This window comes from Podarcis vaucheri, assembly GCF_965113315.1.
Source record: "Podarcis vaucheri genome assembly, chromosome: 3".
NCBI lineage: Eukaryota > Metazoa > Chordata > Lepidosauria > Squamata > Lacertidae > Podarcis > Podarcis vaucheri.
In genome coordinates, this window is record NC_138761.1 from 45669699 (window position 1) to 45688161 (window position 18463).

The 18463-nt window shown below is 40.6% G+C and overlaps 1 protein-coding gene across 11 annotated transcripts in view; it reads left to right on the forward strand.

Moving 5' to 3' along the window:
• The window catches only part of CEP170 (centrosomal protein 170), a 76569-nt gene that overhangs the window by 22633 nt on the left and 35473 nt on the right, over window positions 1-18463 (forward strand). For 10 of the 11 annotated variants that reach the window (XM_082214972.1, XM_082214969.1, XM_082214974.1 and 7 more), the window contains exons 5-9: window positions 1591-1649; window positions 3337-3499; window positions 4689-4823; window positions 13212-13682; window positions 16124-16764. In XM_082214972.1, coding sequence (XP_082071098.1) covers window positions 1591-1649; window positions 3337-3499; window positions 4689-4823; window positions 13212-13682; window positions 16124-16764 — 1469 coding nt within the window. The remainder of the gene's footprint in view (window positions 1-1590; window positions 1650-3336; window positions 3500-4688; window positions 4824-13211; window positions 13683-16123; window positions 16765-18463) is intronic. The other variant, XM_082214971.1, reaches the window with a different exon arrangement.

The window sequence follows — 18463 nt, forward strand, 5'->3', positions numbered from 1 at the left end:
TGGGAGGAGGTTTTTTCCTCCCCACCGCCAACATTCAGAACAGCATTCTGAATGTTGGCGGTGGGAAGGAAAACCCTCCTCCCACCCCAATTCTTCAGGAAAGCCATCCGATGCCCGGCGGCGGGAGGAGGCGTTCCCCCCCCCGCCGGGCATCGGAGCTTCGTTCCGATGTCCGGCAGCGGGAGGAGAAGTTCCCCCCCCGCCGGGCATCGGAGCTTCGTTCCGATGCCGCGCGGCGGGAGGAGACGTTCCCCCCCCCCGCCGGGCATCGGAGCTTCGTTCCGATGTCCGGCGGCGGGAGGAGAAGTCCCCCCCCCGCCGGGCATCGGAGCTTCGTTCCGATGCCGCGCGGCGGGAGGAGACGTCGTCCCCCCCGGGCATCGGAGCTTCGTTCCGATGTCCGGCGGCGGGAGGAGAAGTCCCCCCCCCGCCGGGCATCGGAGCTTCGTTCCGATGTCCGGCGGCGGGAGGAGACGTTCCCCCCCCCCGCCGGGCATCGGAGCTTCGTTCCGATGTCCGGCGGCGGGAGGAGACGTCGTCCCCCCCCCCGCCGGGCATCGGAGCTTCGTTCCAATGTCCGGCGGCGGGAGAAGTCCCCCCCCCCGCCGGGCATCGGAGCTTCGTTCCAATGTCCGGCGGCGGGAGGAGACGTTCCCCCCCCCGCCGGGCATCGGAGCTTCGTTCCGATGTCCGGCGGCGGGAGGAGACGTCGTCCCCCCCCCCGCCGGGCATCGGAGCTTCGTTCCGATGTCCGGCGGCGGGAGGAGAAGTTCCCCCCCCCCCCCGCCGGGCATCGGAGCTTCGTTCCGATGTCCGGCGGCAGGAGGAGACGTTCCCCCCCCGCCGGGCATCGGAGCTTCATTCCGATGCCGCGCGGCGGGAGGAGGCGTTCCCCCCCCCCCGCCGGGCATCGGAGCTTCCTTCCGATGCCCGGCGGCGGGAGGAGGTCCGAGGACAGTGGGGAAGACGCGCTGCGCTTCCCCGCTGTCCCGGAGATTTCCCTATGGGCTGTCGTCTTGCGAAGCAAGCCCATAGGGAAATTCGTTTTGCGAAGCGCCTCCAAAACGGAAAACCCTTTCGTCTAGCGGGTTTTCCGTCTTGCGAGGCGTTCGTCTTGCGGGGTACCACTGTAATGGGGCCTCCTGCTGCCACCGCGCTGCCAGAGCACGATTTCTGTTCTTATCCTGAAGCAAAGTTCTTAACCCAAGGTACTATTTCTGGGTTAGCGGAGTCTGTAACCTGAAGTGTATGTAACCTGAAGCATATGTAACCCAAGGTACCACTGTACCTAAAATGCTCTTATATTTTGCTGTTATGGGCATACATATTCATTGGTTTACAGTAACTGGAATTATTTTGCTTATGCTAAACATTCACATTAAATAAATTTGCTAGCATAAATTAATGAAGAACAATATAATAAAATATTTATCATTGCAGTCCCCTTAATTCATAAATAGGAACAACGTCATTCTCAAACTTGGAGGTTGCAAGCAATATTTTGCTCCCCAAAACCTTATACTTATCATAAAATTTGAAGTTTCTAATGGACTTAGACAAATATCACTAAATTTCCTTATCACATTGTACATACTAATCTTTTTACTGTAGTCAGAGGAGAGATGAGAGTTCCTGAAGAAGCCCTTAAGGTATGCATTTTCTGTCACTTTTAACTCTTGATAGCTCTCTGTTCATTCTATCTATATGTATGTTTGGTTCTCTGAAGATTTATAGTTGGCATAAATGAAGATACACACAGGAAGGTGGTGGACAGAAGAGAAAAGGACCTCCATGAGAGGCAGACCAGATATGTTTCCTCAGGGTGTGAGGCTGAGGGAAGTGGGGGAAGCTCCCCGGTGAGAGTGGGGAGAGCTCACTCTTCTGTGTGTGGAATAAGAATCAATATATAATTGTGATAGAGGGCTTGGTATTACATGCAGATTTAGTTTTTCTTTCTTCTTCCTTCCTTTATTTTTCTTTTGGTTTGTCTCTTACCTCTCTTTTTTTAGCTTGGTTTTTATTGTATCTTATGTTGAAAACACTCAATAAAAATTAATAAAAATATAAATAATAAATAAGTGCTTAAGGTAAAAATATATAGCTCGTATTTATTGTTTCTTGGGTTAGACTGCTGCACTCCTGAAGCCTGATTCTCACTAAGCAGCAGCCCCCACGCAAGCATTTGGGGAGCTTGTATGACTGCTGTTTGATTGCTGCTGCTATCCTTGCAGTTTGAATGAACTAGTGCCTCCCTGTAGGCGCTTTTGCTTGCCCTGAAGGAAGTTATCCCTACATCTACTCCACATGAGCAAACAGCACCTCCAATCCATAGTAGGGAGGCTTTTTACCAAATTGTTCCCTGAACATTTCCTAGCAAGCAAAAATGAGTCATGATCACTTCACCCAACCAGCCCCCAAAGTAACTGCTGTTTTGCCTATTGTGTTAAATAGAGCTGGAAATGTTTGGGGTTACAATGCAGCCAGAAGTAAAAAATTCCCAACAACGTGTGTGTATGTGTGGGGAGACCCTAAAGTGTGAAATAGAAAATAGTAGTTTTATTTGGTTTCCTTTTCAAAGTTATTTCCATTTCCCTGCATAAGTGTAACAACTATGTTAACCTCCTAAGATAAATTGTGTTTTCACCATAAAGTTCTGGATAAATGTCAGTAATTTAGAGGTCCCCTTTTTTTTTGCAAAGCTAGGGAAGTTGGTTTGAAAAGAAGGGCTTGTCAGAGAGAAGGTGAGCAGGCAAAGGAGTCTGTTGTCAAGCAGGAAAGGAGGGAAGGCTACTTGTAGAAATGCACCAATCACCGTTTCTTAGCCCTGGGAACAATTTCATTTTCTAGCTACCCTTGCCTCATGCCTTCTTTTCTAGTTGCTTATCAAGCAAGTGGCTGGGGTGTCAACACAAACAAGTATTACGTCAGGATCCTGGATTCTGACTTAACAACAAACCATAGTTAAAGTGAGCTGCAGTTCATAAGTCAACAGCAAACCATGGTATGTTTTCTGTAAATAAACCATGGTTAATTTCCTGGGCCAGGTTCATATATTCAGACAGATCATAGCTGGGAAACACAAACTGTTTCTTAGTATTATCTGCAAATGCAACCAGCTGGTTTAGAATCAATGTATTGGGTGATACCCAACTTAAGTTGATCCAGTACAAACAATGGACTTAGATAACTTAAGTTTGTTGATTTGAGTGGGTCTGCTTTGAATATGGCTTATATTGAATACCTTGATTGATTCATTTTATAGTAGTTTATTAAAACTTAATGTTGAATACTTAATGTTCTGTTGCTTTGCTTGATGGGGAATTATCTAATATATAGCATGAGAAGTTTACAAGTCAACTGCAGCTATCCCAAAAATCCTCGGAGGCAGAAGGATCAAAGCTAACCAGTGCCAAAGCTACACAGCCAAAGGTACAAGACACTATTGCTGAAGTGCACCACAAAGTTATAGACACACTGAAATCTGAAGAGAAAGTGACAGGTGAGAGAAATGAACTTGTACTGTCAGTTCTAGCTATTAAAATATATTAACTTTTGAGAAGCCACTGTAAGATGTTTTGAGTTAGGTAAGGTACAGAGGAGTTGGGCCATTAATTGCCTCATATGTCATTGTAAAAATTGCCAGGTTTGTTTCTTACTTTGTTATAGTACCTAATTGTTATAGTTCTGCAAAGAAATTTCCATTCTGTGTAGTGGCCTAATAGGAAAGAACTCCTCATTCTGTATCACTTGCCTCTTAACAGTGTGCTTTTCTGGCTGTTACGGTGTAAATAGAAACAAAAAGCTACAATTAACTGTCAGATCCCTTGTATTTCTTAAATCAGCTTGGCTTTGCTGACACATTACATTGTATGTGTTTTCATTTTAAAGTGAATGAAATTTTGTTGCAGCAGCAGCTTTGAAGTCCAATGATTGATTTATTACTTTTATTAAAACAAGCATTTCTTTGCCAAACTAGCATATTTGGAGACATTAAAAAAAATTAAAAGAAGGAAAGTGGAAAATAATTATTCATTGTGAAGCAAAGGGGCCTTCCTTGTTAGCATCCATCTGTCTGGAGACAAAATGGAGTGTTCATCTGAGGATTAAGTCAAACCGCTGCAATAGCAGCACCAAAGTATCCTCCCCAGGTCACAAGCCTAGACAGTATGTATGGAGGTCCTGGGCTGGCCAGACAAGAAGACCTCTCTCTCAGCCTCACTGTTGTGGCCCAAAGGAAAGCAGAGCAATATGTTTGGCACCAATTGGCTGCAGGACTTGTCGGAAACAGGCGTACAAGGCACAATCCAACCGGACTCCACTCCAGATTTGTATAGGTTTTACTCCCTAAGATAATCCCACAAAATATCCCACAAGGAGGTGGAGGTTTAGGATCAGAATTTTCCTTCTCCTAGAAGGATTCCAGGTTGATGAGCTCCACCTGCCCCTCAAGGAAACGAGCACAGCTCAGTTAAATGTGTGTGAGCAGCTAGGCAAGCAATATGTTAGCACATTTTATCCAGAATGTAGATAGCTTAGGCTGTTTACACACTCCCGTGTACTCTGCATCCTGGTTTTGGAAGCAGTGTAAACACAACATTAGCCACAATCCATATTCTATTCTTTACCATTTTTTCATAGTGTCACTCTTGCTGCTCCAAATGAATAATCTATTTTGTTTGTTTATATAGATCTTTCTGCCATGCCTCGGGGCACACCATTATATGGGCAACCATCATGGTGGGGTGAGGATGAAGCTGAAGAACAGAATGGTTACAAACCTGATAGTAAACCTGAAGAGAAAATACAAGAAACTGGAGTTTTAGGTAAGGTTATTTATAAACAGATCCATTTGTAGCTTTTCCCCACCTCCATTTCACATCTGGTAGGCCTGTTATATATTCTAAGTCAGTCCACATGTCTAAGAAAATAATGGTAAAAGAACAATGTCTACAGTAAATTCAAGCATAAAATTCATGTAAACTAACTAAATACTTGCCATTCTAGTGTGGGAGGGAGAAGAAAATATCACTAAACTGTTGGGCCCTGTGTCTGTGTACATACTGACATCTTTCAGTGGAGGTTGGATCAGTCAGTGGTAATGGCCGGTTGACAGGTTTCGGTCACAATGTGCCAGTCATATCAAGTGTCATAGTTTTGTTTTTTCCCCTCCATAGAAGTTAATGACAGCCATACACTTATCTAGGGGAAATTAACAATGCATGTCAGCTCAGAAGTAAGTCCCACTGACTTACTCCTAGGAAAATGTGTATAAGATTGCAACCTAAAAGTGCATTATTGGGGACTAGGAACTATAAAGCCAGTTTCTCAGTGAAAACAAGTTTTGTCTGTTCCCAAGAGCCTTTCTGATTCAGTGTATTTTTTGTGTTGTACAAAACTTAAAAGATATGAAATGTTTCCTCTAGGAATTATATTGTCATGCACTAATGTGCCAAAGATGGAATTGAGCGACTGGCTTTTGTACCTTTCAGATACTCCAGTGAATTGAGAGAGTGCTCAATCGAATTCTATTTGTATACTTTTGATGTGATCCAAACATTTTTTACAAACCAGTTGATTTTAGAATATTAGCCACTTGGTAGTAGACATTTAAGTAATGAAAATGGATATGGATATAGACTACTAAATCTATGCAATGAAAAGTGTATGTGAATAAAATGTATGCATTGGAAAGACATGTCTCTTGTTACATATTTGGGAAAACAAAGCAGTTTTTCTTAAAATAGTTTTATTTCGGATTTTGGCTGTGCATGGCTTCTATCTACAGTTTCTATAGCATGTTACTGTAATTTTTTTTATAATGTTAAGTATTTCAAATACCTGTACTATTAAAAAATAGGTATAGAGTTCTTTTCTGGTGAATTAGGGAGGCTGTAATTGTATAGTCACTTACCTAGAAGTAAGTCCTGTTGAGTAGAAAAATTCAGGATTGTACTGCAAAGCCTAGCAGTGGGAGCCTATGCCACCCACACTCCCCACACCTCAGTGTTATTGGACCACAGGGCTCATCCTGGACTCTTGGCCATATCAGCTGGGGCAGTTAGAGTTGAGTCCAATTTCATCTGGAGGGCCATGTGTTCCCCATCCCTGACATAGCCCAAGCTCATGGGGATACATGTGGGTGCATGTTTCCACAGTTAACATGTAGCTGGAAAACGATACCATATTAGCATACCCTTTCCCACTGCTCTGTTTCATTGGTTACCCCTTGCAAGTGGGATAGGGAAATAATGATATAATTATGTTTCTACAAGTTATCTGTGAAATGCATATTAGTGGTGCTTATACATCTCTCCAGAGGGATGTGGGTGGCGCTGTGGGTAAAATCTCAGTGCCTAGGACTTGCTGATCGTAAGGTCGGCGGTTCAAATCCCCGCGGCGGGGTGAGCTCCCGTTGTTCGGTCCCAGCTCCTGCCCACCTAGCAGTTCAAAAGCACCCCTAACTGCAAGTAGATAAATAGGTACCGCTTTATAGCGGGAAGGTAAACGGCATTTCCATGTGCGGCACTGGTGCTGGCTCGCCAGTTGCAGCTTTGTCATGCTGGCCACGTGACCCAGAAGTGTCTTCGGACAGCGCCGGCTCCCGGCCTCTTGAGCGAGTTGAGCGCGCAACCCTAGAGTCGGTCACGACTGGCCCGTACAGCCGGGGTACCTTTACCTTTATACATCTCTCCATAATGTCTAGTTTAGGCTTTAGCAAGGGCTAGCTGACAAGCTGTAATTATCTGTTAGTTCAGTAAAAACAAAAGTTAGCAACTCCACTTAAACTCACAGTTTTAGTTGCCACATCTCAAAAATTAAAAAGTGTATCTATCCATCTAAAATATGGTAGAGGTGCAAATGCTGCAAATAAGTGCTCACAAATGATCAGTGGTCTGGAGCAACTTCCCTACATAGACTACTTAGCTTTTTAGTTTAGAAAAAGGGCAAGTAAGGGGCAACATGATAGAAGTTTACAAGATCACACCTGATGTGAAGAAAGAGGATAGAGAAATATAGGTTACTTGCATGGTGTCATTGGGCTGGAGCCCCCATACAATGTTTTCATTACTGGGCTGGACCTAATAAGCCCATTTATCCACTGAAACAGCTCTGCCTGGTGATTTACCAAGAATGCAGTGGTGGCAGAGCAATGCACATTCTCTGCTGCTGCCACTGCCACGGTAGGTGCAGTTATCACCAATCAGTGTTTGGTTCCATTCACTCTGGGACTTGTGCCACCTGTGCTCCAACCATTGTCCAACCCATTACATGGGATGAAGCTCATCTGAGTACCAAGTTTCTACAGATTGGAGAGGCACTCAGGAGCAATCACATCAGTAGCTTTCCTTTTCATTCCATAACAAGCTTAAGACATCAACACGAGCACTAGCTTTTGTTGACAGTTGAGGCTGTGCATGTCACCCCGGTCAATCAATCATAGTCTTTTTCCTCCATGTAAAAAAATAGTAAGAAAAATTATCTTGCATTTTGGATGAAAGTTCCATGAGCAGGAATGAGCCAAAATCTATATGCAAATATATGTACAGAATCAACTTTCATTTTCATTCCACTGTTATGTTTTTCACATGTAATTGGTCCTTCATTGTCATTTCTTCATGAAACATAAATGTTACATTGGAGTTTGCATGCAGTTTGCTATGTAAATATGATAAAAAAATGTATTTTCTTGGGCATAGATTTAATGGCATTCAATGTGAGATTTTGGTCTACTTCATAGCAGCTAGTTTATAAATTAAGGGCTTGGTTGTTTGTTAATAATTTTTGTACGTAACTTAAAACAAGCCTGAACTGGCATACTCAATTTACCAAAACTGCTTCACCACTTTGCACTTCTGAAAAATGGTATTATTTTGAAGAGAACGTATATAATATAGCAGATGGGGCATGGTTTAATGAGGAGCTTGATATAGGAGATTAGTTTCTGCTAAGCCAACTAGATACAATTAGCCTTTATAGACTTAAGTTAATAAGATTATTTTGGTATTACTGTTTTTCAGCCTTAGTAGAAACCTGTAATGGAAAATGTTCCAGCAAGCAGACCTCAGTGGGCTCAGATCAGGTGTTTTAGACTTTACTTTTGGTATATTTGGTAATGTTGATCTGTTTTCTCTACTATGGATCCAGAAAACATGATTTAGGATGGTGCAGATACACATACATTACACATACAATGTACTATTTTAAACTACCTACTACTCTTATTTGTCACGTTACTTTTTATATCTTACTGTAATAAATCCTTACAAAAAATAAATGCCTACCTCAGTGTGCTGAATGTTTCTAGCTTTTTAGTAACATACTTTCAAGGCAGTAAGCTTTCAATTATCTTTGACAGTTAAATATAGTACTCTATAAGCATCAATATGGTGTGCTCTGATCTGATCTCCCAAGAGTGCTGAAGTCTATTGTTGATTCCAAAAACTTAAGTTTATAACGGATTGTGCTGATTCAAGCCTTCCCTTCTATGAGAAAAGAATATTGATATGATTTATGGTCCTGAATATGAAAGTGGTATATAAGTTATCTGTTGCATTAGTCACTTCTTGGAATGGATTCTCCTTCCAAAGCCTACAGCACATTTTTCAGATTGATATAAGTTTCAGACTGGGATAAATATTGAATAATAGTAACTAGATTTTCTTGCAGGGGAAAACCAGACACTGCATGATAAGCAACACGAGAAAATTCAGTGGGTTGCATCCAATGGTAGCTTTGTCTTAATGAAAAGTGCTTTCATTGGTGCAAGCTGTGGCACCCCATTTATGCTGATCCTACTGCAGTCCTCCATGCTGTCCATGAAATGACCATTGCATGCAATCTAGGGTATTAATTCAAAGGAAAAGTCTTTTCCAGTTCTAAATATGGCTGACTAGACTGTGGTTTTGAAACAAAATCAATCTACTGAGCAATCCATTTTTAATTGTACCTACCTTATTTGGAGAGTTGCAAACAAAAGTCTGTGACCTTTGAGGCTAATATACTGTTCTTCACTTTGGTGCATTGAAACTGGAGCTAGATTAAAATCTGCAAAGCATTATTTATAAATATCAGACTTTTCTGAAAGGCTCAAGCTTCTTTAATAGTAGGCATAAGTGAGGGAATGTGAACAAAGATTTCCAGATTTAAATGTGTACCTGAAATTTGATTGTCTCCCCTTGTATGTCCGCTTGAGCCATTTTTACTAGTTGTTAAAATGTTCAGTCTTTATATCCTGTATTTATAGCATAATCCTTTTTTGTTCTTTGTGAAAGAATATCTCAGATATCAAACTACTATTTTCCCCATGGAAGAAATACAGTGGTACCTCTGGTTACTAACACTTCTGGTTACGAATGCTTCAGGTTACAAGCTCCGCTAACCTGGAAGTAGCTGCTCCTGGTTGCAAACTTTGCCCCAGGATGCGAACAGAAATCACATGCCAGAGGCATGTGCGCAGCGGGAAACCCCATTAGCAAAAGCGCACCTCAGGATAAGCACGGTTTCAGCTTAAGAACGGACCTCTGGAACGAATTAAGTTCGTAACCAGAGGTACCACTGTACTACCTTATAGATTAATGATGTTTTAACTGAGTAGATTTGCTAGCATTATATCATCACTTTAAATGTTTGAGGAACAGTGACAATGCACCCCCAGCACACATTTGTAAAATTTCATCAAATATAATTGTGCCATTCCTTAGGTAGCCAAAATGGCACCATCAATACACAAGGAAGCGGTATCAGCTCAGTGCAATCCAAGGATCTGCAGATGTATAAAAATGCTCATCTAAAACCACAACGCTGCTTTTGGAGAAAAATTGTATACAGTGGATTGAATATGCTTATTGTGCATCAAATGCTGACTGATTATCGGGGAAATGAGGAACACATGTAATATCATAGGAGAGAGCATGGCTGGTTGGCAGGAATCCTGAATGAGAGCAGTCTACATAGCAACTTTTTATTGTAGGTTCACTTATGCTATTAACTTTCTATCAAAACACATTTTCTAATTGACTTGGGTATGGGGAGTTTCAAACACACTTTAGGGGTACTTTGAAGTACTGGTGGTTAACAAAACAAAACAAAACAAAAACCAACAGCAAAACATGTTTAATTAATTATGCTTATATGTCTGTGCCGTTTACCGGTACATATTTCTCGTTTCTCATGGTTATCCAGAGAGCTCTGAAACAAATCTCCATTTATACATTCTGACTAGTTAAAAATCTGTTACAGGGAAGAAATAACCTTGAAACAATTATTGAACTGCTAAGGTCATGATGCCTTTATAACCGGCCCCACCCAAAAAGAACATTACAGATTAGCTTTGTTAGTGAATATTTGCTGGTTGCAAACTTTTTATCATTTATTTCCAGTTAGATCTCTTTGATTTGATTTTCTTGGTTCTTAACTACAGCTTTCTTTGCATCTGTTACTTGCATTCTTAATGATTGTCAGATTCTATGAAACTGTACATGTCGAATAGTAAATTGCACTGTAATTCTTTAAACTTTTAACAGGTTTTAACTATGAACACACCCCAATATTGGGAGCACTGAGCTGCCTGTTTAATAGTGAAGAATTTACAAGAAGATAGCAGAGTTGGAAATAACTTGGCTGCCAAGCAATATATTGTAACAGAGTGTATTTGATAAAGCACAGTGCTAATATTTCAATCTCCCACTATTGAATTCTTCCTAGAACAGTTGAGATGATAAGTATCATTGCACTTCTGGTCTATTAGCTCCCACTCCTACAGAATCCGTCTCCTTCATATAAACAAGCACTTTTACTTCTTTCAATCCAGAATCCATCCTAACTGCTTCTCCGAAAGCATCACATATCAAAACAGACTTGTTCTGTCTTTGTTCTTCCTTCCATGGACTTCCCTGCAGGCCACCCCTTACTACTTTACCCAGCTTCGCTCTTAGCTCCTGGCTTTGCTGTTAACACCTGCTCTTATTATCCTCCTGTTCCCTACCAGCTTTCTGCCCTGAGCATTTCTTGCTTCCTTCACTGTGCTGTTTTCCATTGAAAGCAAAACCTTGCTGTTTTTCATCTCCAGAAGCCTCGGCTACTTTCCTGATTTCGAATCCGTAGATGCTCACATTTTGTCATTCTTGTATAGATACCATTCATTTCATGTACATCCAGTTCTGCATTGCATGGTAGTTAAGCAACTTGCCTGTCTTGTTTCCCATCACTATTGTAGTACACAGTATCCTGGCAGAGAACTCATTTTTGAACTGTTAACTCTTTGCATACTACAGTGCCTACTAGAAAAGGTAAGGATATTTAAAATCTATTAACAACTTCCCTCTTAAGAAGTGATTTAGCACAGTTCCCCAAAGCAACAGCAACATCAATTCAGGGGCCAAAAACCTAATTGGAGGAAGTTGACTTTTTAACCCACTGGTTAGTATACTGGTAGCTTTTGTCTCTTGTGCTATAACTTAAAAAATCTAAGACATTTTATAGAGTGGCCTCAAGCCAAAGATACAAAAGCAGAATGTCACTTGTTCAACAGGGGATTCCAACCCCATTCTCCACCTGAGTCCCCTGTAAAGCTGCTCCTGAAGGTTGTAGTACCCTCCAGAATAATATGGGATATGGAAATGTGGGCTGAAGCAGGAGGGAGGCACCTAGCAGCATGAGAAGTTACACATGAGCACTTTTTGATCTGGGCCAATGTATGCGTTCTTGTGTGAGCAATTTTTGTTGCTTAATTAAGTGGACGTATTATAGATTTTAATTGCAAGGGAGGTGGAGGAAATCTCTTTACCAGTTTCTACCAAGGTAATTACCGTAGAAAAGATAGACAGTTTAAAAGTAATTTAAAAACCTATCTTTTCGCACAGAAAGTGGAGCAAAAATGTGCATTCCAGAGCAATTTTCCTAGTTCTTATTTAGTCTTGGCGGGAGATACTGCATTAAAGTGTGAATCTTAATTGGAATAATCTTTTAAATTTGGACAAGCATTTTATATTTTAACACTGTGGTAAAACAAAGTAAACCTCATCGGCTGCTTTTCTGTTGAGGCTGAAGATCACAGGATACTGTGTACCAGTTCTCTGATCCCTTGCCAATGACATTCATTCCCCAATGTCTTCAGCTGTATGTTGCGCTGGAATTCATTAACACTTTAACATGAAACACAGCCCCAGCTTTTTAGCTTCTTCTTTCTAAAGAAACAATAGTAAAATTAAATGACATGACTCCTGAAAATCATTGTGAATATTCTGTTTGCTGTGCTGCCCATTTTAAAATGCATTTTGCATGACATTGTACCATTTTCATCCACAGAGTAAATATGTTAGTAGATTTCTTTAAAATGTGTTAGTGTTTTAAAGTTATCTGTTTTGTTACTTTATGTGCATCTTGAAAAATAAATGATATTGCTCCATTCAGCCATTGGAATCGACTTACCAGTATTCACTTCAGCAGCAGTTGCTTGTGGTGCATTCAAATCTCTAATACTTCGCAAGCAAGCTTATTGTGCTGAATGCATAATGTTTTACTAGCAGCTCCACAAAAGCTTGGATTTAGCATTTATTCAGAATGTACATTGTTCCTCTCTTCTCCTGCTTCTTTATCCATCAAAAAGCAAGATATTTACAAACTTCTGCATGTTTCTTACTGCTTATAGACGTTACATTCCATTTTAATTTTATCTTCCTTTCCTGCACTGTACTTTTCGGCATTGGATTTTCAGAAGTGTCTTGAGTCGCTGCAATCTAGCTTATTTGCTTCCATTGGCAGGGATATATTCAAATCTGAATTAAAGCCAAGTTCATATTTACTCTTCAGGACTTCATGCAGATGAAGAAGACAAAGATACCCCTCCCCATGGCTCTATTCAATTGTGTAATCTTTTGATACCCATGAACTTGTTTCTTTGGCATTCTTGGTGAGCTTTCTTTCGGTTAGATGTGCGTACTTTCATGCCTGTCTTCAATATGGAACTATCAACAGAGAAGACTTGCAATTCTGGAGCGATATTTTTCAGTCTTTCTGCATTGCTCGTGGGCTTCCCACAGGCAACTGGGAGACAGGATGATGGACTAAATAGGCCTTTGATCAGATCTGGCAGGGCTCTTCTTATGTCCTTCCCAAGAATTGTCTCCTGGCTTTTATGTGAACTCTGAAATTCCTGAAGCCTCGGCTTTTGCAATATTGGAGAATTTCAATTTCTTTGTTTTTCTTAATAGGATGCAGCACAGATGGCAAGCAAGCTGAGGAGCAATCTGCAGCTGCAAGCGAAGAAGAAAATTATCCTTTCTGTAGGGAGCCAAGTTATTTTGAAATCCCTACAAAGGAATTCCATCAACATTCCCAAATACCTGAGGGTACTATTCATGAGATCCCAACAAAAGACACACACATAGCAGGGGCAGGGCATGCTTCATTTACTATTGAATTTGATGACAGCACCCCAGGAAAAGTAACCATCAAAGATCATGTTACAAAATTCACTCCAGATCAGCGCCACAAATCTAAGAAGCCTTCTCCTTCTGGTGCCCAGGATCTTCCTGGGCTTCAAACTGTGATGATGGCACCGGAGAGCAAAGTGGCAAACTGGTTAGCACAAAACAATCCCCCAACAATGATCTGGGAATCAACAGAGGAAGATTCAAAAAGTATTAAGAGTGATGTTCCAGTCTACTTGAAGAGACTGAAAGGTAAAACAAATAATTTCAGCTGTATTTATTTCCTTTGTCTTGAATATTCAGCCGTAAGTATGCTAACTGGAACTGTACACATTTACTACACTCTGTTAGAATTCTTACAGACCAGAATGTTTTAGACAAAGCATCAAGTGACAACCAATTCTGCCAGGACATCCCCCCCACAAATTGTACCTTTTTATTCAGAGCTTGTTATGTTATAGCATTAGTACATTTACGAAACACAAATACCAAAGCAAACTTGCTAATATTGTATTCAAAAAAGATTAAAATTGCATCCATGTTCAAGCATCACTTTTCAATAAAGTTTAATGTTCAATAAGTGGTGAATGGTTGAAGGGGGGGAATCAAGCTGCTTAAAATGGGTTTGGGGTAGACGTAAGAAAAATGGAGATGAACATTTCATCAAGCTTATAAAGTTGGTGAATATAGGTCATAGACTTCAACTTAATAATTTTAACAGGTTTAAATTGTTTTCTAATTTTCTGATTCCTTTTTATCAGCTCAGTGATTTAAGTTTGACTGAAAAACTTTCCTTTGGTTTGCCTTTCAGATTACCCTTACTAAAGCAAAGTCCTTTACAACTCATATTTTTAAAACATTATTTCACTTTATTGCTCACCCACGTCTTCCTGCTGACTGGCAGTTATATTATTATACTTCATACAAATCTCTCAGGATGGTTTGTCTGATCTTATGATCAGGCAATGGTAATGGTAATACATAGTATACTCACTCAAAAATAAGTATTTTAACTTATTTCAGCTGAAACGTGTTTTTATTTCTTCTATTAAGGAACTTACTCTGGCACACTCAGTGTGAAATAGAATGCTGTAACTAATTCATATAAGTTAGAACTCTTATTTGAAAATTCTTCCAGAACTGTAACTAATTAACTCAAAACTTTAAATGGTATCCTGTAAGTAATTCTGCATATTATGCACTAAAAGAAGGTTGCTCTTTAGGAGCAAAATTTGCATAAGATACCATTAGCATGTTTTAATGAATTCTCAAGCCAATTTTAGTGCAATTTCCATAATCAGCATTTATTCTACTACTAAATATAAATTTAGAACAGCAGGTTGAAGAGCCCATATCCCAGGAAGATCGCAATGTTCTGAAGATGGACTACCTTCTTATCATACTTTGTAAATTGAGCATCTTTGTATCTAATTACAATTCTGGGCTTTTTTATTTTCTCAGTTTGTAACTGCTATACTCATTAATATATTGCACCAGTTAACTATACTGAAGATTAGCAGTGCAGTCCACAGCCATTTTCGACCATCTCTAGCATGAGCTTCCAGATAACTAATTGCATGGACAAAAGGCTGTGTAACGACTACTTGCAGCAGATCAAACCTGGCACAACAGTTCTAGGTCAAAAGCAGGCTACAAAGGGCTTGTGTTTTCTGGCTAGGAATGGTTATGAATGAATGCTGTGCAATAGCCAAATCCCAAGTATGCCTTAGGAGTGCTGAGGTAGCCCAGCAGGGACGAGAATTGGTGCAGGACTCCACAGACCAGAAATTATGTGGACATACCTTGAGACATTTTGTTGTTTGTATAACTATAGTAAGACCGTGTTAATCTCTTTAAATATATATTTTCTTACAATGTTTGATTTTATATACATTCAAACTTCCTTTACTTTCAAATATTCAGTGTTCACCTAGAACTTTTTCTCTAGGCATCTCACAATCCTAAATATGGTTCCTTAGAATTAAGCCCCATTGAGTTGAAAGGGACTTACTCCCAGATAAGTGGGTACAGAGCTGCAATCATAAAAGGGTTCTTTTAAAAGTATAAAGCTGCCCTATTTTGCTCCGTCTCCGTTATATGGGGAAAAACCATAATTGTTTATTGCTGCTAATAAAGAATTGTATTCTGGAAACCACACTGATAACTAACTGGAAAATTATTCTGGGAAAACAACTCTAATGTTCCAAACCGAAGCTTTTGCCAAAAGCTTTCCACTGATAGTGGAAACTGTACAGTTGTTACCTCCTGTTTTACTTTCTACCCTTCATGGAATATGTTTAGAAGCAAAGGTTTGTTTTCTGGCTCATGAGTTATTTGTAGCTAGGTACTAATACAGTTTAGAAGGCATACTGATCTGCTAATTTTGGTATAGCTGTTGTAGCACATTCACATTTCATCATCCAGCATGATTGGGAACTGACTGTTTTCTGAATAAGACAATTCAAATGCATCTCGCTCACTGATTAGCTGGCAAAAGACTCCATTGTGCATGGCAAGTCTGAATGTGTCTGTTGTTGCTATGGGAAGCTTGCAGAGCTTGTTACTAACAGACAGTTGAGCTTCTAACAGAAAAGCAAATATTGTCTATGTATTCACTTAACTTTCGGAGGTTCTTTCCGCATTACTGCTGCTCATGTAGAGCTAGATTTCTATGTTTTGTTTTGTCTTTGCAGGAAATAAACATGATGATGGGACACAGAGCGATTCAGAAAATGCCGGAGCACACAGGCATTACAGTAGACGGGCAGCACTTGAAGAACAGTTAAGGCATCATTATGCTGAGCAGAAAAAATTGCACACAAAATCCCAGGACACAGAGAAACATTCAGACCAGCCAACTGTTAGTCAGACTGCTTTTATGATCGAGTTTTTTGATGAAGGCCATTCCCGGAAGAGGAGATCTTATTCCTTTTCTCAAAACGTGGGAGTTCTGCTCCCTGAAACATCTTCTCCGGCACCCCCTACAAGAACTGAAAAAGTGAGACCTGCATCAGGCGACTCCAAAGGCAGTTTACCACCTTCACAGAATAGCTCCGCCCAACAAAGAGCAGTACATGCAAAACTTCTGAAGCAAAAGTCAGAAGAGCCTTCTGCTGCTGCACTGCCTTTCTTACAAACTGCATTATTGAGAAGTTCTGGAAGTCTTGGAAATAGACCAAGTACAACTGAGGACATGGAGAAAAAAATTAAAAGCCAGGTCGTTTCGGTGGCTGTTGAAAAGGAGGAGGATGACCAAAGTGATAAAGGTACTTACACTATTGAACTGGAAAACCCCAATGCTGAGGAAGTAGAAGCTCGCAAGATGATTGATAAGGTAAGCAATTTAAATAGGAGTGCCATTGTTAAAACCCCAATCCATGGTGTTTATGGTGGGGTCCTAGTAACTACAATTATTCTAATAAATCAGGGTGTTTTTAAAAATATATTATTTTTAAAGCCATATTTTGAACTCTTAGTGTTTTATCCCTCATTGCAAGCTATGTACTAGGCAGCAATAGGGTATTTTGAACCTACTTCTTGAGTACATACGAACTATGTGTTAAACAGATTTTTTCTATTTTCCAACCATGTTGACTGCTATACAGTGAAAAGAATGAAGCAAGGATTATGTTGCCCAATACTCCACCTGTCTTGTATCAAGTTTGTAATAAAACAAACTTTTAAGCAACTATTAAAGTTCAGCACTAATATTTAGCAAGATTCTTCTCTCGCCCTTTAAAAAAAGAACCTTAATAATTTGGTCAAGTATATCCATTTAAAGCAGAGATAGGAAGTCTGCCATCCTCCAGACGTTTCTCTCCTGGTGTTATTTTCTTTCCCTGGCAACTTTACTGGACTAGCTCTCCTTTTGATAGCCATGGATGACCTCACATACACAATGAACAACGGTACAAGAGACTACTAGCGCTGCGAGCGTTGGCCATATTGACCCTCTGCAGCCCACTGGCAGGGCCACCACTTGTGCTGCTCCCAAGGGTCCCTGACTACCCACAGTAGATTTACAGGGTGCTGCAAGGAGAAGAAGGAAGTCCCCCCCAAAAAAAAATCATTCCCCTTCCTTTAGTGAAAGCAGATCCCCATGGTTCCCAAATTCAGATGCAACCCAAGGAATATATAAAAAAATAATTTAGTGAGAAAATGAGCTAGTTACACTTTCCTAAACATAAAAAAATTCCTTCCAGTAGCACCTTAAAGACCAACTAAGTTAGTTCTTGGTATGAGCTTTCGTGTGCATGCACACTTCTTCAGATACACTGAAACAGAAGTTGCCAGATCCTTCTATATAGTGAGAAGGTGGGGAGGGGTATTACTCAGACTTCTGAGTAATACCCCTCCCCACCTTCTCACTATATAGAAGGATCTGGCAACTTCTGTTTCAGTGTATCTGAAGAAGTGTGCATGCCAAGGTGCTCTTTAAGGTGCTACTGGAAGGAATTTCTTTATTTTGACTATGGCAGACCAACACGGCTACCTATCTGTTTCCTAAACATACATGCTATAATTCCTATAACCATTTAGACTGCAATTCTAATCCTAATAGGACTTAATTCTTAGTAGACGTGTTCCACCTCCACTGTCAGAGGCAGTAAGCCTCTGAATACCTGTTGCTGAGAATTAAAGGTGGGCAGAGAGTGGTTGAGCTCAGCTCCTTCTTGCATGCCTCCCCTGGGCATCTGGTTGGACACTGTAAGAACAGTATGCTAGACTAGATGGGCCATTGCCATGATCCAGCAGGAACGTCTTATGTTCCTTCATTCTTACATTCTGGACTTGTTTATTGAGTTGGCTTACAAGTCAGTAGACTTTATCTTAGCCCCCAAAGCATAAACCAAACCTTCTGGTGCTTGTCCTTTCCATATATCTGCTTAGGGGAGAAATGGGGAAGGATTTCTCTTTAGCTTTCTCTGATAATAAGGATACTAAGCAGGATCATTTACCTGAATCCTAAGAGCCTTGAACTTTGGAAGCCAGGGTTGGAACTTATTCGTCATAGCAGTGTTGTTGTTTTTCAG